The sequence below is a fragment of the Hyaena hyaena genome, unplaced genomic scaffold (genome assembly GCF_003009895.1).
Source record: "Hyaena hyaena isolate Hyena2069 unplaced genomic scaffold, ASM300989v1 scaffold_911, whole genome shotgun sequence".
Lineage (NCBI taxonomy): Eukaryota > Metazoa > Chordata > Mammalia > Carnivora > Hyaenidae > Hyaena > Hyaena hyaena.
This window is the reverse complement of record NW_024081542.1, coordinates 276,764-298,589: the sequence shown is the minus strand read 5'-3', so window position 1 is coordinate 298,589 and position 21,826 is coordinate 276,764. Positions and strand designations below refer to the sequence as shown.

Sequence of the window (21,826 nt, the reverse complement as noted above, 5' to 3'; positions counted from 1 at the left end):
TCCTGTATCTATTGATATGACCTTGTGGTGTTTTTTCTTTTTTTTTTTTAGTCTGTTGATGGGATGAATTACATCCACTGATTTTTCAAGTGTTGGACCAACCTTGCATACGTGGGACAGATCCCACTTGGTCATTGCATGTAATTCTTTTCATATGTTGTTGGATTTGATTTGCTAATGCTTTGTTGAGAAATTTTGCATCTGTGTTCATGAGAGATACAGGTCTATAGTTTTCTTGTATTGTCTTTGTCTAATTTTGGTGTTCAGGAAATGCTGGCCTCATAGAATAAGCCAAGAATTTCCTCTGCTTCTATTTTCTGAAAGAGACTGTAGAGAATTAGTATAATTTCTTCCTTAAATATTTGGTAGACTCTACCAGTGAACCCATCTGGGCCTGGTGCTTTCTGTTTTGGAAAGTTATTAATTGCTGATTCAATATCTTTTTTTTTTTTTTTAATTTTTAATGCTTTTTATTTATTTCTAGGAGAGAGAGAGACAGCGTGAGAAGGGGAGGGTCAGAGAGAGAGGGAGTCACAGACTGAAACAGGCTCCAGGCTCTGAGCTGGCAGTCAGCACAGAGCCCGACGCGGGGCTCGAACCCACGAACTGCTAGATCATGACCTGAGCGAAAGTCAGACGCTTAACTGACTAAGCCACCCGGGCGCCCCAGCTGATTCAATATCTTAATAGATATAGGCTTATTCAGATAGAGTCTTGTGTGAATTTTGGTGGATTGTGTCTTTCAAGGAGTGGGCTCATTTCATCTAGGTTATCAAGTTGTTGAAAGTAGATAGTTCATAGTATTCCTATATTATCCTTTTGCTTTGCTTGGTATCTATGGTGATGTCCCTTCTTTCATTTCTGAGATTAATAATTTGTATTCTCTTCCTTTTTTTTTTCTTAGTCAGCTAGAGGCTTATCAGTTTTATTGATTTTTTTTCAAAGAACTGGCTTTTGATTTTATTGATTTTCCCTATTGATTTCCTATTTTCAATTTCATTGATTTCTGCTCTAATCTTTAGTATTTCTTTTCTTCTGCCTACTTTTAATTTACTTTTTCCCCTTTATTTTGTTTTATTTTATTATATTTTTAATGGTTTTTTTTTAATTTTTTTAAAGATTTTTATTTATTTCTAGGGGAGAGAGAGAGAGAGTGAGCAGGGGAGGGTCAGAGAGACAGGGAGACACAGACTCTGAAACAGGCTCCAGGCTCTGAGCTGGCAGTCAGCACAGAGCCCGACGCGGGGCTCGAACCCACGAACCGCGAGATCATGACCTAAGTGAAAGTCGGACGCTTAACCGACTAAGCCACCCAGGCGCCCCTTTAATGTTTATTTTTGAGAGAGAGAAAGAGAGACAGAGTGTGAGCAGGGAAGGGGCAGAGAGAGAGAAGGAGACACAGAATCTAAAGCAGGCTCCAGGCTCCAGGCTCCAAGCTGTCCACACAGAGTCCCATGCAGGGCTCAAACTCACGGACCACAAGATCGTGACCTGAGTGGAAGTTGGACAGTTGACTGACTAAGCCACCCAGGCACCCCTCCCCTAATTTTATAAGGTGGAAGCTTTGATTATTGATATTGGATCTTCTTTGCTAATTTATGTAATCAGTGCTATAAATTTCCATCTAAATGCTGCTTTTGCTGGATCCCAGAAATTTTGGGTTGTGTTTTCATTTTCATTTAGTTAAAAGTTTCTTTAAAATTTCTCTTGAGGGTGCCTGAATGGCTTAGCTGGTTGAGCATCCAACTTCGGCTCAGGTTATGATCTCATGGTTCGTGAGTTCAAGTCCCATGTTGGGCTCTGTGCTGACAGCTCGGAGCCTGGAGCCTGCTTTGGATTCTATGTCTCCCTTGTTCTCTGCCCTTCCCCTGCTTGCTCTGTGTCTCTCTGTCTCTCTCAAAAAAGAAACATTAAAAAATTTTTTTCTGATAAAATTTCTCTTGAGCTTTTTCCTTTAACCCATGTGTTGTTTAAGAGCACATGGGTGGCTCAGTCGGTTAAGTGTCTGACTTTTGATTTTGGCTCAGGTCATGATCTCATGGTTGAGCTCCACACTGACCGTGGAGCCTGCTTGAGATTCTCTTCTGTCCCGCTCCCTCTTTCTCGCCCCTGCTTTTGCCCATGTACACACACACACACACTCCTTTCTCTCTCTCTCAAAAAAAAAAGAGGTGTGTTGTTTAATTTCCAAGTATCTTTGGATCTTCCAGTTATCTTTTTCTTATTTTTGTTTGCTACTGTTTTTTGCTTTTTGTGATTATTGGGCATTTTATATTATCTGTTTTTTCTCCTTTTTTGGCATATCTGTTATATTTCTTTTTTACTTTTTTAGTGGTTGCCCTAAATTTGCAGTGTATATTTACACGTAACCCTAGTCCACTTTCAAATTACACTGATATCATAAGAAATATATATACATCGGTCTCTGCCCCGGGCTCCTGACAGCTAGAGTGTGAGAACTTAGAACCCGGTGGTGCTAACACCACCACTCGGAGCACGGTGGGTGCACCACCCGGTACGTTGTTGCTATTGCTGCTACCGTTTTGAAGAGACTTACCTATTAGATCAATTAAGAACAAGAACAATGAGGCTCAGTCCATGGTTCATGCACCTCTTAACCTCAGGGTCATGAGTTCGAGCCCCACGCTAGGTGTGGAGATTACTTAAAAATAAAATCTTTTTAATTTTATTTTTTAAAATTATTTTATCATTACTTTTTTAATGTTTCATTTATTTCTGAGAGAGAGAGACAGTGTGAGCAGGAGAGGATCAGAGAGAGAGGGAGACACGGAATCTGAAGCAGCTCCAGGCTCTGAGCTGTCAGCACGGAGCCCAGCAAGGGACTCGAACTCACGAACTGTGAGATCATGACCTGAGCGGAAGTGGGACGCTTAACCGACTGAGCCACCCAGACGCCGCTGGTGTCTGACATTGATTTGGGGGAGTTCTCAGTCATTATTGATTCAGATATTTCTTTTGGGTCTTTCTCTCTTCCTCCTCCTCTTCCCCTTCCCTTCACGCGTGTGTTACATGTTTGTTGTCGTCCCACAGTCCTCGGGGGTCCTGCTTGATTTCAGCTTTGCTTGTTTGCTTGCGTTTCACTTTTGGAGTTTCTGTTGCTGTGTCCTCAAGCGTCGAGACTCTTTGCTCAGTGAGTCCAGTCGCTAATGAGCTACAGGGCTCCTTCCTGTCACACTGTTTTTATCTCCAGCTTTTCTCTTTGGTTCTCGGGATTTCCACCCCTCTGCTTACAGGGCCCGTGTGTTCTTGCATGCCACCTGCTTTAGCCACAGAACCCTTAGCGTCTGTTAACCACAGTTATTTGAAATTCTGCTCCGATCATTCCAACACCCCTGCCAGGTCTGAGTCTGGTTCTGATGCTGCGCTGTCTCTTCAAACTGTGTTTTTGCCTTTGTGTGCGCCTTGTGGTTTTTTTCTTGACGGCTGGATGTGACGTCCCGTGTCAAAGGAACTGCAGTCTCCCTCTGCTTCCCTGGCAGGTCCAGGCGGGAGCAGCTGGGCCGGTTCCCTCCCTTCTCAGCCCCACAGCTGCTGCCATTGCAGCCCAGCCCGGCAGGGGTGTGGGCCCTGCGATCCAGCCTGGGGCTTCCTGCCTGGCTTCAGGGGGCACAGCAACCCCCCAGGCCTGCTTTCCGGGCTTCTGAGAAAGCACCGGGTGGACAAGGCGTGCCTCAGTGCACCTGCACCTTCTCTGCACAAGCTCCTGAGAGCCTCAGGCTGGAAGAGGGGAAGGGGGTGTCTTCCTCACTTGGGAAGTCAGCACAAGGCCTAGCAAGGCCACTCTGACTCCGCACCCCAGCATCTCATTCATATCAGAGTAGCTGCACTGTGGCCAGCTGACCTTATAGTAACCATGTGCACCTTTGAAAAGATTTATGGTTTTCAGTTGCTGATTTTAATAACATTTATTAAAGTTATAACGATAAAAGAGAAGGAATTGCCATCAGTAGTTCTTGAGTGACGTAGGGAGGGGTGAGTAGGGGAAGGGAAGGGAGAGCCGTGGGCCCCGTGCTGTCTGTCTTCAGTAGGGCCTGTGCCTTTGCATCGGAGTCTCCCCATGCATCTCAGGGTCATCCCAACCCTTTAGGGAACACAGGGTGGCTGACGGGGGCTGGAGCTGGGCGCTCCCCTTCCCTGGTCGGCTAAGCCCTGACGAAGTGGATCGGGCTGTGCCGAAGCAGTTTCCCCCGAGAGCAGGCCTGTGAAGAGCTGTCTCTGGACTATTTTACAAGGTCCCTGTCCCTCCCACTGCTGGAGGTCCAAAGACATTTAGGGCATTTTCTCGGGTATTTCCTGTGAGAGCCTGGCTGGGCTTCTGGAGGTGAAGCTCACAAGACAAGGGGGCCCATGTCTGAAGTCCTGTGCCAGTGGCACCACTGTGACCCGAGTGGCCGTCACCACTGTGACTCAGCCTCTGTCCTCCCTTGTAGTAATACCCACGTTCCTGTTTCTAGGAACCCTCACTCTTGGATGGCCGGGTGACGCTTCTCCATGTTCCCGGGGGCACGGTGCTGTCGAGGCAGGGAGACCAGGTGAGCAAAAGGCCATGGTCAGAGGGAGTGGCTCCCAGGGCTGCCCAGTGCTGTAGCCAGTGCCAGACAGGATGCAGGGTCTGTCATCACTGTTCCTGAGGGCGCGCTTTCCCCTGGGCTTGCGGAGGTGTCTGCAGCCACGCTGCGAATCCCTGGGCCCGTCCCGTTTGTGGGGTTGGGCGCACGTCCACGCTCACAGACGCATGCGTGCATGCATATGTGTGAGGGTCATTACTGAGCTCATAGGCAAGCGCAGAAGACATGCTTTTGTTTTCTCGATTCTCGAATCCATAAACAGATGAAAAATAAATTTTCTAAAGTTTTTTTTAAAAATGTTTATTTTTGAGAGAGTGCAAGCAAGCAGGGAGGAGCAGAGAGAGAAGGAGACACAGAATCCGATGCGGGGCTCAAACTCACAATCTATGAGATCATGACCTGAACTGAGGTCAGTCGCTCAACTGACTGAGCCACCCAGGTGCCCCAAAAAAGTAAATTTTTAAAAATAAATGAACCTAATTTCTGATTCTGAATGCCTCGTTCTGCTGGGCAGGCAGGAACCGTCTCCACAGTGCCTGCCATCCTGGGAGCTCGTCTCTCCTGGTGCTGGGTGGCCCACTTTGTAGGAGTTGTGTCCTCTGTGGCCCCCGCACCAGCGTGCTGGAAGGTGCTTTGTGTAGTCTGCCCTTAGAGCACCTGTGGTGAGACAGGTGCTTCTTGCTGGGAAAGCAGAGAGCGTGGGCCCTCGACTCCCGAGCCTACGTACCCCTAGAGCGTCACCGCACGGCAGGTGACTGCGGCCGGCTGCTGAAGGACTTGGGGGACAGAGCTCCCAGGCAGCATGAGCCTGTGCCCAGGGTCAGTGACAGGGGACCGCACAGGCGGAGGAGAAGCATGCGGTCCCTGGGCCGCCCCCTGGCCTCGCTGCGTAGAGTCCCCATGGTGCTGCCGTGCTGACTGCCTGGGCGCAGGGGTCTCCAGCCCACACCCCTTGTTTGGTTAGGACGTGAACATCCTCTTCGTGGTGTCGGGGCTGCTGCACGTGTACCAGCAGAAGATTGACAGCGAGGAGGACACCTGCCTGTTCGTGGTCCGCCCGGGGGAGATGGTGGGCCAGCTGGCGGTGCTCACAGGCGAGCCCCTCATCTTCACCATCAAGGCCAACAGGGACTGTAGCTTTCTCTCCATCTCCAAGGCGCACTTCTACGAGTGAGTCCCCCCTGGACCTGCCACACAAGGCCAGGCTTGCCTGGTGGCTCCTGTGCAGGTGGCTGTTGTGGGGCCCACGTCAGGCACCTCTTGGGGCCCTGCCTCCAGCCCTGCTCACACCCAAGGAGACAGGAGTCCCAGGGAGAAAGGTGAGGTCAGCGAGATGCAGTAGCAGGAAGGGGGTGTTGCCTTGTGGGGTGCTGCCATGCACCCTGCCTCTGGAAGCCCAGGAGAGCTTTGGCTCCTCTTCAGGAAGACACTTAGTCCACATCAACTGTAAGCCTGGACATATAGACCCTTGTCCGCCCCATCCAGCCCCTCCAGGCCCAGATGTGTCCTCACCCTGCTGATAGAGCCTGATCCCCACTCTGTGTGTGTGTCTGTGTACGTGTGCTCACGGCATGTGTCGCAGGCAGCTCCCGCCCTGCACACACCGTCTGACTGATGTGCTAAGAGAGCTCATCCAACCCTGGGCCTTTATGGACCAAATTCATGTCTCCCACCGAACTTCCCTCCTGGCCTTGTGCCAGGCTGCTGTGCTGATACCCCTCTGCAGTGCCTTAAGGGCTTTCCTCAGTCATTGTCCAAGCCAAGCTGCAGATTCCCTCCCCCCCCTACCCCCCCACCCCGTCTCTTCTGCTCCTGTTTTTGTCTTCTCTGTGACTCTGTCTGCCCTTTGCTCGGGCCGAGTTCTGGACTTGCCCCAGCCTGGCTGCAGCCCCTGAGCTGCTCCTTCCAGAAGCCTTCACAGTGTAGGGGACGCCCTGCTTCTGCCCACACCCCCGGTAGCCTGTTCGCAAGCAGCGACCAGAGAATTGGGTCTGTTGTGTTCTGCCGGCCAGAGCCTGCCCGTGACTCCATCATGCCCAGGATTGACCCAGAGTGTTCCCGAGGCTCTGCATGGCCAGGATTGGGCCCTCTGGCCTCTCGGCCTCACCCTCACTCTTTTTTTTTTTTTTTTAATATTTTTATTTATTTCTAGGGGAGAGAGAGAGAGAGAGACAGGATGAGCAGAGGAGGGTCAGAGAGAGAGGGAGACACAGACTCTGAAACAGGCTCCAGGCTCTGAGCTGGCAGTCAGCACAGAGCCCGACGCGGGGCTCGAACCCACGAACCGCGAGATCATGACCTAAGCAAAAGTTGGACGCTTAACCAACTAAGCCACCCAGGCGCCCCTCCTCACCCTCACTCTTGTGCCCCCACTCAGCCCCTTTTCCACACCCACTCTGGTCTTCGTGGCACATTGCATCCCACTGCTGGGGTGAGATGTCAAATGAGGTCTGTGCTCTGAGCACATCTGTGGGGGTGATGGCACCTGGCAGGAGCCTCCAAGACTCTCCCAAAGCGGCTGGTCGGCTGCGGGGTGTGCACAGGCCACAGTGGAGAGGTAGCTCAGTGGTCACTGAGCTCTGTCCTAGCCCTGGGCCTGTGTCCATGTCACCTGCTACACGGCATCACTGTTTGTGGGCACAGGTCCTGCCAGCTCTCAAGTGCCATGGCCTGGAGGGAGGGTTGGCTAGAGGCCGTGCTGGGCCAGGAGTGACTCTGGGCGGGCTTGGCAGGATCATGCGGAAGCAGCCAACTGTGGTCCTGGGCGTCGCGCACACTGTTGTCAAGCGGGTGTCGTCCTTCGTGCGGCAGATCGACTTCGCCCTGGACTGGATGGAGGTGGAGGCCGGGCGCGCAGTGTACAGGTGGGGCCCACAGGCATGCAGATCTGTCACCTGCAGCGCCTCCACTGGGAAAACCAACTCCTCTGGCTCTGCTCCCTCAAGTCACAAATCCCACGTGCTTCATGGCCTTCCCCCTTCGGTGCAAGCACACGCACTCACTCACACACACACACACACATATACACACACACACACTTTTTCATGGGCGTCTTTCCATGTCAACGTATGCAAATGCACACCATCCTTTTAAGATGGCCAGCAGAAGGGATATTAGCACAGCCTTTGTGAAGGTGCTCATGTGCTGAGTGTCTGGCTGTATCCAGAGTTTCACACAGACACAGTCTGTCGCTATCTGGTTTTTATGGTATTAAAAGTAACAACATTTTAAATATTTACGTATTCATTAAAGTTTATTTGAGAGGGAGAACGTGAACTGGGGAGGGGCAGAGAGAGAAGGAAAGACAGAAACCTAAGCAGGCCCCACGCTCTCAGCACAGAGCCAGATGCAGGGGCTCGAACTCACGAATAGAACTGCAGGATCATGACCTGAGCTGAAATCAAGTCAGATGCTTACCCTACTGAGCTGCCCAGTTGCCCTGAATCATAATTTACTTAAAAATCACAATAAGCCTTTCACACATTAGCATATGTATTTTTAATGGATAATAACTATTTTCCAAAACAAAATTTAGTAGATTTTTAGAAATTAATTTATTTGCCATCTCAAGTGGTAGAGGGCTTGCTGGCCCGGCCTCACCTGCTCCATCGGCCTCTGTCCCCCCAGGCAGGGAGACAGGTCAGACTGCACCTACATCGTCCTCAGCGGCCGGCTGCGCTCTGTGATCCGCAAGGACGACGGCAAAAAGCGCCTTGCGGGGGAGTATGGCCGAGGAGACCTCATCGGTGTGGTAGGACCAGGCTCCCTGTCCCCACCAGGCCCTGCTCCAGGGTGACTCCTGGCCCCTTACCTGGGTGGAGAGGGGGCCCTCCAAGTGACCTCATGCGGGGCACACCTCCTGGGGGCCGGCGTGCTCACTCCCACCGGGGCTCTCCGGAGAGGACAGCTGGCCGCACAGGGGGTGGGAGCCCTTCTGAGACCCTTGTGCAGCACAAGGCCCTGACAGAGTGACAGCTGCCTGGCCGCAAGGTTGGCTGGACGAGCCTCTTTCCTTCCCGTTGCCCGCCTGTAGGCCACACTCCAGGGCTGCCTCGTGCTCTGCCTCTGGTTGGGTTCAGAGGATGGCTGGGTTGGCTGGTCCTGCAGGGCTGGAGGGCGTGAGCACCTCCCCAGCTTCTCTCCCCCAGGTGGAGACACTCACCCACCAGGCCAGGGCGACCACAGTGCATGCCGTTCGGGACTCGGAGCTGGCCAAGCTTCCGGCCGGAGCCCTGACGTCCTTCAAGCGCAGGTACCCACAGGTAAGCACTCCTGTTCCGGGCTGCCTGAGGAAAGCAGGATGTCCAGACCACGAACTCAGGATTATTAGACCTGGGGCTGCGTCCTTCTGAGTACCAGGGTGGGTATAGATTGCAATGACCTGGAGTAGGCAGGTTGCCTGTTTTCAAAGAAGTGTCATATGGACCAGCACATGGGGATAAGGGGCCTTGGGGCAGGTGGCTTGGGTGCCGCCAGGGGGTGGGAGGGGTACACGGGGACCTAGTGAGTGAAGCCCACCTGGCACTTCCCAGAAGACAGGTGATGTCACAGGTGATACTGAAAACCAGTGCGGGGACTCACAGGGCAAGATGTAGGCGTGGTTTTTGCGGGGGGGTGGGGAGGGGCTCTCTTGCTGTGCTTCCTGGGAAAGATGACTTCGGACTTTGGAGAAGACGGACGCAGGCTTGGCCCAGTGCCCATCGGTCCAGGCAGCGGAAGGAGGGGAGTCTGTGCTGCTCCTGGGGTGGATGGAATGGCTGGTTTTCTGGTATTTGCCTCACTGCTTTGAAGTAGTAAGTGTGCAGCCGGGGAAATGGGAGGGCCTCGGACCTCAGGGGGTTTGGAGAAGGGTTGGCGTGGAGCTGCTGCTGGAGGAAGAGACGACGGCCTGTTCTTTCCTCATCAGCGCCGTGTGCGCGTTTCCTGCGGACGTGTCTGCTCTGGAACAGATGGGAAACCCCCAAGTTTATTTTACGAAGTTAATTTCACTTTAATACCAAAACTTGATAAAAATGCAGAAAACTTTCAATCATTTCTGTCAGTGTTACGAATACTCAAAATGTGAGTAAATCACCTATAAAAAATATGTATTTGACTAGGGTCTGTTTAAGGAATGTTAGCATGGTGTTGAGAAATTATTAAAGTGTAATTAATTATGGGGAAAAGTTGAAAGGAAGACTTCCCTTTATGATTATATCAAGGCTTTTGACAAAATTCAACCGTAGGTAGTAAACACTTTAAATAAAATAGAAGTGAAGAAACCTTTATTCCAGAACACCCAAGCCCAAAACAAGACAGGCCCCTCATCACCTGACAGAAAAGGTTGAAAAAATGAAACAATTTGCCTAAGTTTGGAAAAGGAGTAAAAGTTGGATTTGTAGTGAGCAGGTATCTTGTTCGTGGCAACGTGGCGGGGCTGCAGGGTAGGTGAGTGTACAAGCCAGGCTGCAGCATGTGAGTTGAGACCCGCATGGCCAGATCAGGAGCCGCGTGCATCCGTGCAGCCCCAGGCAGCCTCCTGGCTCCAGCAGCCGGGAGCACACAGGACGTGGCCCTGCTGTGTCCCATGTGGGACAAGGCGAGTCTTTCCAGTTGGAAGCCAGGGACGGGATGTCTTTCTGTGAACAGGTTAGGGTGCCTTCCCTGGGGAAGCGTGGGGGCCACCTGCCCATCAGGACCCTTTCTTGCGGGCCACGGAGCTGGCTGGGGGAGGAGCTGCACCCCCCTGGAGCGTATTTCTGGCTCCGGGTAGATAGTTCGTACTTCTTTATCGTCCTCTTTCATTTGGATGTCCGTGTTCCAGATTTGGTCCCTGGGGACCCCGCAGTCCTTCTGATGTGCCCTGTGCATTTCTGGCCCTTGGTCACTTTGCTGGAGCAAAGTGCCCCTTGCCATGCCAGCCCCTAGCTCTCCAGCGACGAGAACAGCTGCCCCTGTCTTGAGCTCTTTGTTTAGGAGCGTGTGCAGCGCCTCCCTTGAGGACTCCCCGCCACCGTGTTGCTCCCTACCCCCCACCCTTTCACTTCCCCCCTGCACTTGCCAGACTTGGGCGGGAGCTGCCACCCTCTTCTTCCCTCCCTCAGCACTCTGCCAGCCTGTGGTCTGTGGGAGGGCCTGGGCCCAAATCTGAAGGCCTTGATCTAAGCACCAGGAGACCCCAGTGAATGGCAGGGTGGTGGTGGTGGTGGTGGCCGGGGCTAGTACGTGTGCCACTGGCTGCCACACGATCACTGGGAGCCGGGGGAGCCGGGCCGCTTCCTGTTCTGCGGGGCTGCTCCATGGTGGGCCCGTAAAAAAACCCTCTACTCACACCCACTGCCCTGCACAGACTTTCCCCATATGCAGCTCCCAGAGCCCGTGGCCTGTCCTGATGCTTCTCCGTCACACGCTGGCTGCTGCTGGGCTGACCACCACGTGTGTGCTCTCCCACAGGCACCGGCCTTGCCTAGACCCCGGGCTTGCTCGGTGCCCTCCAGCACGGGGAACCGCCGGCCGCTCGGCCCACATCTGTCCATTCTGCGTCTGTGCTTGGGATTCGTGTAAACCAAGTGTTTTCTGTCCGGCTCCTGTTGCCCGGTGTGGCATCTGAGGTCTGTGTCTTGTTGGCGTGTCCCTCTGACTGCAGAGCAGCGCCCCGCCGCGCGCCTCAGCCCACTCATCCGTCCTCTTGATGGACGTTTGGTTGTTCCCGGCTTGAGGCTGTTCTGGAAATGTGTTCATGGCGCATGTTTCATTTCATGTGAGACTGGCATTGCCACGTCAGGGGGTAGACGTATGCTGAATATGGTTGCCCGTGCGGTTGTGCCAGTCATGGCCCTTGCACCACACAGCCCGTCACCGGGCATCAGCACTTGGTGGCTGCGCTCATTCGCTCCGTAGGAAATAGTGCTCATTGTACTTAGAATTTCCCTGATGACCAGAGATGTTGAGCACCTATTTGTGTGTTCATGGGCTTATTTTGAACCTTTTTCACTTGATGTGGAAATGATCACTTTTTAAATTAGCCTTAATGAAAATTATTATAAATTTGTAACTGATAATTATACCATGTGTATGTTTTTAATGGCTCTTTTAGAGATACAGATTAAAATATCAATGGATAAAATGCTCTGTTTGGGATTGGCTTCAAACCTTTTCAGGTGTGTGTGTGAACTGATTGTGGCTGGGTGAGGAAGGGTGGGGTTCACCCTCCTGTATCGGGAAATTTTCCTTAATAATGTGTAGTTTCTAAAATTAGCTCCAAGTAACAGTTTGATGCCAGATTACTTATATACAAACCAGACTCCTTTTTAGTTTCTGTTTTGGACCCCTGCTCAAACTATTTTTTGTCCCACACCCTGAAATGTGGACATTTCACTTGCCTCTTGCATGGGTCTTTGACTCCAGCATCCTGTGGGTAAGAGGGGCTCTCTGAGTTGGTTTGTGGGGGCCATTGGTTACTGGAGCCTAAGGTCTCAGCCAGCTCCCTCCGGGGGCAGCCACAGAGTTCAGGGCTGTAGATGGTCAGGAAGCTAACCAGAGGCTGAGTCCTGGGGAGGCAGAGAACAGCAGACAGGCAGCATCCAAGTGACCTCATCAGTGTCTTCAGCTTGCTTCCTGGTGTAATTTGGGTTTTACTGAAGCTGACAGCAGCTTCTCTTTACAAAGTGGCCCTTTACTGCATCTAGGAGTTACAGTGGTAGACTGCCTGCACAGTGGAAACCCTAGCAATTAAAACATCTAATTTAATTTTTATACGAAAGTATTTAAGAGTGAATTGTAGATATCTGGGCATCCCAACCTTAAATACTTTGGCTACAACTCTGAACACTGGTGTTAACGTAGCCATGTAATACTCCCTGGATACTGATTAATACCCATCCTGTGTCCTGCCCAGGCCTGGCCCGCTCAGGAGCACAGGGTGAGCCCTTGGCTCTGTGGAAGTCCTTCCTGACCTGCCTGTGGGGACGGTCATGGCTTTCCCTGGTGCTCTCGTACCCTGAAAGTAAAAGGAGACTCTGGGCCAGGCTCCAGGCCACGGGGCATGCGCCCCTCGCACCTGCCGCCCGCGGTGGACTCTAGGAAGGCCCCCTGTAGAGTTAGGTCCTACCTGCGGGGGACCAGCCAGCCACCCACAGCCCACAGCCCAGAGGGGTTTACAGACGTAATGATTTTGGAAACATGGATCCAAGACGTTTCCCTTCTTGGTTTAAATGTGTGGTCTCCTTTCTTTCTCTGCCCCCAGGTTGTGACTCGGCTGATCCATCTCCTGGGAGAGAAGATTCTGGGCAGTCTTCAGCAGGGAACTGCTTCAGGTATGTCCTTGGGCCTGGTGGCTGGGAGCCCTGCATACCTCACTGGAGCCCTGCCCTGAGGAGGGGGAGGGGAGGAGGGGTGTGGTGCCCAGGGCGGGGCAGCTCTGAGCTGGTGGGGAGGGCACTGGGGTTTGATGATATGGGTACCGGCAGCGGGCAGCATGGGAGGGAAGCCCTGGGGCCTCCCCTGTTTTTTGGCCTCTGGATGGCACAGATCTGAGCCCAGCAATGGGGCGGGTACTTGCGGGGGTCTGGTCTGTCTGAGCGGGTGAAACAATTCTCTGATGCTGGGACTTTTCCTGCCTCTTCTGGTTCGAATTCTGAGAATGTGCTCTTTTATTTCATTTTTTTATTATGATTTTTTTTTTTTTTGCTGTTAACCAGAATTAGTGTTATTTATTTAGAGAATGTGCTCTTTTAAGTACTCGCTGGATCCCTGTCATGTTCAGCAGCAACTGGTTCCTCCTCACTATTTTGGGACCACCTGCTCCCACCTTGGCCCGCAGCCCCTCATCAGAGCCCCGCGCCCACCTGGCCACCCCAGTGCCCTCTGGGCCTCGGCTCCCACTTCACTTGAATCCCCTGACTCACCCCACACCTCCCTAGCTCTGTCTCCTGTGCCAGGACTGTGTCTCCCACACACAGTGACCTGGGCACAGTACTGCGTCTTTTGGAAGGACAGGGGTGCACGAATGTGCTGAGGGGGACAGCAGAGCATAGCAGGGCCACCCGAATCCAGCGCAGCTTGTCTCCACCAACTGCATCTGCAAAGACCCTGTTTCCAAATGTGGTCCCTCTGCGCAGCCCAGGGTGGACACAGGAGGCATGTGTCTGTCTGTCTCCCCTCCAAGCACCCGTATGGCTAGGTTTGAAGCAGGTCTCCTGTAGGAGGCACGTAGTTGGGTCCTGTGTTTGTCACCCCTTCTGACAACTTCTTTTTATTTGTGTATAGACCGTCTGCCTTTAACACAGTTACTCACGTCAGGGTTTATGCCCATCATTTTATTATGTGTTCTCTGCTCTCCCCGCTCATTGTTTTGTTACTTACTTCTTCTTCTGAGCTCCTTCAGCCCTTTTGAGCATTCCGTTCTTACTTGTCGGTCGTGGTCCTGGCGAGACCTCACACCACCTTCAGCAGTTGCTGGGGACTGCAGTCCCCGCCCCTTCCCGTCTGTCTAGCACCCACACGCTGTCCCTGTGGGTGGGCTGCGGGGCCCTTACCGCCGCTCCAGGCCCGTTACTCTCCCTTGCTCTGCACACATTGAAGCCCCTCACACGGTGTCATAATTTCAGCTTTCAGCCATCAAATACGTTGAAGCTCGAGAGGAGAATCGTTTACAATATGTCCCACTCTGTCACTCTTCATCCTGATGTCCCTTCTCTTCTGTCTGAAGAAGCGCCTTTCAGGATGGCCCTTTCAGGGCAGGTCTGCTGGCTGCCTACTCTCTTGCTTTCCCTTCCTCTGAGGCCATCTCTTCATCCTCATCCTGAAGGTTGGTGTGCTGGACGCACCACCGTGGTGACGGCCCCTGGGGGCTGTGCCATCCTCCGGCCTCCGTGGCTTCTGCTGCAAAGCCCAGATGCGACTTGCTCCCAAATCTGTATCTCATCCTTTCTCTCTGGCTGCATCCAAGACCTTGTCTTTGTCCTTAGATTTTAGAGACCAAATGCTCATCTTCTTGAATCTACAGATTTATATCTTTTACCAGACTCGGGAAATTTTAGTCTTTATTTCTTTGAACGTTCCTTCAGCTCTTTACTCTTTCTGCTCTTCTAGAAATCTGTGGACACAAATGCTGGACCTTCTGTTATTGTCCCAGAGGCCTCGTGGGCACTATGGGTTATTTTCCTTCTTCCAGTGTTCAGATTGCGTAGTTTCTTGTGATCTTCCCTCAAGATCCAATGACCTCTTTCCTCTGTCTTCCTGATTCAGCTTTTAAGCCCATCCAGAGAGTTTTTTATTTCAGTCATTATATTTCTGCATCTGTGTTACTAGTCATGATTGCTGTTTCAGGCTGGTTATGATCACTGCTTTATCGCCCTTGTCAGGTAATTCCAGATTCCATGGTACGTTGTCATTTTTGTCTGTTGGTGTTTGCAGGTGAGATTCTCTTGGCTTTTGGTATACCTGGGAATTTTGGATTATATCCTGTATTTTGGGCATGACGTCATGACACTCTGGTTCTCACTTAAATCTTCTTTTTAACAGGCTGTCAGCATGCTTGTGTTCTCAGAGCATGTCCTGGGCCTGACTGTTTAAGTGTTAATTTAATTGTCCGGGCCTTTGCGCCGTAGCTGCGGCCTGCCCTGCGTGTGTGCTCCCCAGGGCTGCTGTGGAGGCAGGCTGGCTGCCCTTCTGTACTCTGTTCTGTTCTCAGAGGCTCTGCTGTGCGATTCTGACTGGTTTTGTGCGTAGGCCACTTGGAGGTGAGCCCAGGACTTCACGCTAGGTTTAGAGATTCCTTCTCCATCCCTCTTCTGTCTGTGATTTCCCCGTTCTGGTGGGCGTGCACCAGTGTGCACGTACTTGCCAGTGCAGGGTGTGGAGAATTGGGGGGCTCCAGCCCACTGTGTCTGCAGCCCCAGACAGGTGTTTGCTTAGTGCCAGGGGCCCTGGGAAATATCCCTGGAGGAAGCATCTGGCTGGGAGGGACCGATGGACCCTGCCTGGCTGGGGCTGGGGGGAGGGGCAGGGACCCCGCGGCATGGTTCCCAGGGGTCCAGGACCAATGGGCCTTCTCTCGGCGCCCTTCCGAGCCTCCTTGTAACTGTTGGCAGCAGGCGGGTGAGGCGGCCTGCTCATCTCCCTCTCAGCCAGAACCGGGACCTCCCAGTGCTCGGGTGGAGGCGGAGAAAGCCACGCAGAGCTAGTGAGAAGGGCCCCTGTGGTCCTGCCTCAGGCCAGGGGCGCTGATGTCAGAGGTTGCTGGGAAGGAAGAGCGAGCTCTGGGTTGCTTCAGAGGAGGGGGCTTCTCAGAGGAGAAGCTGCAAAGGAAACTGGTGCAAAGAGGCCTCCCTGCCACCCTGTGTGCAACCAGTGGCCAGCTCACAGCCCTTTTGTTTCCCTGCCCCAGATTAGCTCTGAGCCACCCCCTCTCTCTGCTGTGCTGCTCCCCTCACTCTGGCTTCTGGGTCAGGCTGTGCCGGGGCCCACACTCCACTGCTCAAGAACCACAGCTCCTCACCCAGGGCCAGGGTGAGCAGAGTCAGAAATGGACGCTGCCTTGGAGGAGCTGGGCCTTCTGGTATGGCCAGCTCATGTGCTTGGCTGTGCACTTCAGGGGTCAGGGTGTGGCAGCCGGCTGGCCGGGCCAGGCAAGCAGCACGGACCTGGCTAGAACAGCCAGCAGTCAGGGAGCCAGGATGAGAGCCCTTGGTGTGTCCAGGCTGCGGGAGACCAGAGTCTGCCTGGGGTGTGGCTGGCCGGAGGGTGAGGCTGCCCACTTGGCCACCTCCGTGAAAATAAGACGTGCTGCTGTCCAAGTAGTTACTGTTGTGGGATATAAACTTCCAGGGACCCTCTGACTAATGACCTTGTGGGTCAGCATATCTGCTGCCTCCTTCCCTGCTGCTGTGGGTGCCCCAGGGAGGCACGTCTGGAGGACAGAGTGTCCGCGGCCTCAGGGACGGGAGGCTTTACCTGCACTAGCTTGTCTCTCAAAGGCTCAGGCTGCTGCCCCTTCTCCCCCCTCCCCCGCCCCAGTCGTTCTTACTGCAGGAGGCTGGCCTCACTTGGCAGAGCATTTTAACGGGGACTCGTGCTCTCTCCCGCGTGCTGTGTCTGTGCTCAGTGTCCCCTAAGGCTGGTGTGTGAAGTGCAGGCTGCTCACCGTGTGGTCTGCTGCTCCAGCAGGAGAGGCAGGGTGGGCCTCGGGTGGGCAGAGAAGCTCGGGTTGTGCAGGCCTGGGACAAACCCTGGGGCCCCTTCCTCTCTTCCAGGCTTCTGTGCCCTGGTGCCATCGAGAAACAATTAGAGACACCTCCAGACTGCCCAGGAGCCACCCAGCCGCTCAGGCCCTACTCACGGTCCTGTGTTTCGCAGGTCACCAGTTTGGGCTACACACTGCAGGCAGCAAGTGGGACTCCGGAAACCCTGCCAGCAACCTCTCCACGGTGGCGCTCATGCCTGTGTCAGAGGACGTGCCCCTCACTGCCTTTGCCCTGGAGCTCAAGCACGCCCTCAGTGCCATCGGTGAGTCCTGCCCGAGGCCACCCGGGATCTGCCAGGTCCGCCCTCCGCTTGCCTCTTGGTCCTTCTGGCTCCTTCTGCAAGTGCCGGCAGTGGGTAGGGAGAGCGCATCACGGTGTCCACTTGGTTTCTCTAGTGGTTCATGACCCTCAGTGTCTCTTCCTCTGCTTCCCTACCATCCGTGTGTCCTCGCTGCTCAAGTATCTGCGTGTAACCTCTTATCTTTTGCTCCCTTTCTGAGTGAGTTGTTTGTTTTCTTACTGTTGAGTTTTGAGAATTCTTTTTAATGTTTATTTTTGAGAGAGAGACAGAGACAGAGCGCAAGCAGGGGAGGGTCAGAGAGAGAGGGAGACACAGAATCGGAAGCAGCTCCAGGCTCCGAGCTATCAGCACAGAGCCCGATGCGGGGCTTGAACTCATGAACTGCAACATCATGCTCTGAGCCGAAGTTGGACACTTAACCCACTGAGCCCCCCAGGCGCCTCAAGTTTTGAGAATTCTTTACGTACTCCCGATACGGGTCCGTTGCTGGCTCCGTGGTTTGCGGGTGTGCCGCTCCCTCCGCTGCTGCCTTGTCCGCTTTCACGGGCAGAATTGTCAATTTTGATGATCTCCAGGTTATTGTTGTTTTTCTTTTATGGACTATGCTTTTAGTATCATTTCTAAAAACTCTGCACCTAGCCCTAGGGCCTAGGTTTTCTCCTGTGTCTTTTCAGAAGGCTTGAAGTTGGGGTGCTGAGGTGGCTCAGCCAGTGAAGCATCTGACTTGATCTCGGCTCAGGTCATGATCTCATGGCCTGTGGGTTCGAGCCCTGTGTCTGGCTCTGTGCCGACAGCATGGAGCCTACTTGGGATTCTCTCTCTCTCTCTCTCTCTCTCTCTCTCTCTGCTTCTATCCTGCTTGTGCTGTCTCTCTCTCTCAAAAATAAATAAACTTTTTAAAAAACCAAAAGGCTTATGAAAGTTTTACATTTAAATTTATGATGTTAATTTTTATAAAAGGTGTGAAGTTTAGATAGAGGTTTATTTTTTTGCTTATGGATATCCAATTGCCCTACCATCATTTGTTGAAAAGCCACCCTTCGTCCATCGAATGGTCGTGGCGCCCTGCTGAAAATCGCTTATCTATGTGAGGGTTTGTTTCTGGGCCATTCTGTCTTCAGCCAGCACCAAGCTGTGTTGAGTACTGCTGCTTTGTAGTAGGTTTTAAAGTCAGGGAGTGTGCTTTGTTCTTTTTTTATTTTTCCTTTGAGAGAGAGAAAGGGCCCAAGTGAGCAAGGGGTAGAGAGAGAGGGAGGATGAGAGAGTGCAAGTGAGCGAGAGAGAAAAAGAGAGAGAAAGGAAGAGAGGGCCCAAGTGAGCAGGGGGCACACACACAGAGAGAGAAGGGGCTCGAGCTCACTCAACGTGGGACTCAAAGTCAGGACCCGTGAAATCATGATCTGAGCTGGAGTCAGATGCTTAATACCTGAGCCACCCAGGGGGCCTCCAGCTTTATTCTTTTGCAGGATTTTTCAGCCACTCGGGGTCCCTTGAGATACGTATGAATTTCAGGATGTGCTTTTCTGTTTCTGTGGAAAACTCGTTGGGATTCTGACGGGTGTTGCGCCGAATCTGTGGCTCAGTCCAGGCGGTGCTGGTATTTTAGGTGTTCACTCTTCCAGCCCGTGGACACAGCACGTGCTCCCACGTTCTTAAGTCAGTTCTTTAATCTCTTCCAGCAGTGCTTTGTGGTTTTCAGTGTACGAGTCTTTCGTGTCCTTGGTTAAGTTTTCCTAATATTTTGCTCTTTTTGATGCTGCCGTAAATGGAATTTTTTTCTTGCCTTCTTCCTTAACCTCTGTCACTGTATAGGAAGAGAACTGAGTTTTGTGTGTTATTTTTGTGTCCTACAGCTTCTCTTATTAGTTGTAACAGTTTCGGGTGGACTTTAGGGTGTTCTACGTATATGATCATGTGGTCTGCAAGCTCAGGTAACATTACTTCTTCTTCTCCAATTTCGATGCCTTTTTATATCTTTTTTTCTTGCCTCACCTCTGGCTGAGACTTCCAGCACGAGGTTAAATACAAGTGGTGAGAGCGGTCGCCTTCCTCATTCCTGATCTTAGGGGAAAGCTTTCAGTCTCGTGCCACGGGTGTGATGTCAGGTCAGGTTTCTATGTATGGCCTTTAATACACTTAGGAAGTTTCTTTCCCGTAATAGTTGGGGTTTTTTTTGTTGTTGTTGTTGTTTTTTAAGATTTTATTTTTGTAGCACCTGGGTAGCTCAGTCGGTTAAGCATCTGACTTTGGCTCAGATCATGATCTCATGGTTCGTGGGTTCGAGCCCCGTGTCGGGCTCTGTGCTGACAGCTCAGAGCCTGGAGCTGCTTCAGATTCTATGTCTCCCTCTCTCTCTGACCCTCCGCTGCTCATGCTGTCTCTCTTTCTTTCTCAGAAATAAATAAAACATTAAAAAAAAAAAAGATTTATTATTGAGTAATTTCTACACCCAACGTGGGGCATGAACTCACAACCCTGAGATCAAGAGTCGCACGCTCCACCAATAGAGCCAGCTGGGTGCCCTGCTTCTTTTTATTTCTGTAAAATCAATAATGTCCCCCTGCTGTCATTTCTGATTTTAGTGATTTTAGTCTTCTCTCTTTTCCCCTTTGTTCATCTATTCATCTAGCTGAAGTTTTGTCAGTTTTGTTGATTCTTTTAAAAAAAGACTTTCGGTTTCATTGATTTTCTCTATTGTTTTTCTATTCTCCATTTTATTTATCTCTGTCCTAGTCTCTTATTTCTTATTTCATTCCTCTGTCTGCTCTGGGTTCAGTTGGGACTCTCCCAAGTATGATGTTAGGTTCCTGATCTGTGCATCTGCGCTCAGAGCCCTGGGCCCCCTCTTCTCGCCCGTCAGCTGCTCTGTGAGGCTGGAACGTTGTGTTTGTGTTTTCACTGGTCCCAGGGTATTTTTCTAATTTCTTCTGTAGTTTCTTCTTGGGCAGTTCAGGAGTATTTTCTGATCTCCACTTTTTCTAGTCTCCACAGTGACTCTTCTGGTTCTCCTCTTACTAATTTCTACTCTCATACCATTATGACTAGAAAAGATACTTGTAGCATTTCAGTCTTAACGTTTATTAAGACTTGTTTTGTGGCCTCACAGCATTTCCTAGGGAATGTTGTGGGGTTTTAAGCTCTGTGCCCGTCATGGGGCTTGAACTTATGATCCTGGGATCAAGAGTTGCACAATCCACCGACTGGGCCAGCTGGGCACCGGTGGTTAAAGTCCTGGAAAACGTGCTGCATGCCCCTGGGGAGGTGTGTGGTCTGTTCTTCTGGGTGGTTAGTTTAGCTTCTGTGCACTTTGATGAGTATGCAGTGGTGTTTCGTTACAGCTTTAATTTATATTCCCCAGCGACTAGGAAGTTTGGCCATGGGGACACCCTCTTCCATAAGAGCCCGTCAAGTCACCCAGTATCTTTATTGGTTGTCATCTTTTCCTTGTTGATGGGTATATTTTTTGTGTGATCTCAGTGGAGTTCCTTTTTTAGATGCTAATATTACAAGTATCTTTCCCTCTCTATGGCTTGCTTTTTTATCTGTTTTAATGATGTCTTTTGACAAACAGAATTTCTTAATTCCAATCCAGACCAATTTACCAAATTTTTTCTTTTTAAAATTTTTTTCAACGTTTATTTATTTTTGAGAGAGCGAGAGCATGCGGGGGAGGGGCAGAGAGAGAAGGAGACACAGAATCTGAAACAGCTTCAGGCTCAGAGCTGTCAGCACAGAGCCCGATGCGGGGCTCGAACCCACGGACCGTGAGATCATGACCTGAGCCACCCAGGCACCCCCAAATTTCTTCTAATATTATTACTGTTTTTTTTTATTTTACTGAAGGAGTTTCATCCTGTCCCCAGTCATGAAGATGTTCTTCTAAACACTTTGTGGTTTTACCTTTCCTTTTCAATCCACGATCTATTTGGGATTGCTTTGGGTTATTATTTAAGGAGGCAGACGTCAAGGTTCACTTTGTCTGTAGGGCTCTTCAGCGACTCAGAACCCTCCTTTAGAGAGACTGAACTTGGCCCACTGCCGTGCTGATACCTTTGCCGAAAGTCAGGTGCCCAGGCTTCTGTAGGCTGCCTTCTCTTCTGAAGGAAGATTCTAGGCTGATGGCCATTTTCTTCCAGCACTCGGAGGTGGTGGTGTTCCACTTCCTCAGCTTCCAGTGTTTGGGAAGGAGGCTGTCCAACAGCCAGGCCAGCAGTGACTGTCCAGGCCAGAGCGGGAGCAGCCCCTGGCTGGATACCCACTTCAGCTGCACCCCACAGGGCCACAGACTCGGGTGTGGATGAGCCACCCTGTTTCCCCTCCCTTCCCTGGACCTGCCCACTGCCTGGCCATAAGCAGACCCCTCCTAGAGACAGGGTTGCTTGCCACACTCCTGACTGCCATAGCCGTAGCCTGTGCCGTGGGAGCTTAGACACCACCTTTGCTCGCTCCACACTTCCCTGAGGGCCCCCTCAGAGCCCCCTGGACTCAGGAGTTTCTACAAGGACACATGCACCAGTGGGGAGGCAGAACCCAGCCTGGGTCGCTGGGGTGCCTCAGCGATGGACGCCTCAGTGCTCCTGCAGCCGGACACAGCCTGAGCGTCCCATCGCACCCTGCCTGTCCAGGAGGTGGTCAGGACGCGTCACTGCAGTGCACGGCAGGGCCCACCCTTGCAGGCACATGATGCAGTCAAGCCCTGAGAGGTCTCCATC

At 51.9% G+C, this 21,826-nt stretch overlaps 1 protein-coding gene across 2 annotated transcripts in view; it reads left to right on the top strand.

The window, feature by feature from the left end:
• PNPLA7 (patatin like phospholipase domain containing 7) overlaps nt 1-21,826 on the top strand; it is a 63,496-nt gene that overhangs the window by 24,912 nt on the left and 16,758 nt on the right. For both annotated transcript variants that reach the window (XM_039220739.1, XM_039220740.1), the window contains exons 16-22: nt 4,476-4,553; nt 5,554-5,759; nt 7,322-7,453; nt 8,217-8,340; nt 8,738-8,851; nt 12,814-12,883; nt 16,926-17,075. In XM_039220739.1, coding sequence (XP_039076670.1) covers nt 4,476-4,553; nt 5,554-5,759; nt 7,322-7,453; nt 8,217-8,340; nt 8,738-8,851; nt 12,814-12,883; nt 16,926-17,075 — 874 coding nt within the window. The remainder of the gene's footprint in view (nt 1-4,475; nt 4,554-5,553; nt 5,760-7,321; nt 7,454-8,216; nt 8,341-8,737; nt 8,852-12,813; nt 12,884-16,925; nt 17,076-21,826) is intronic.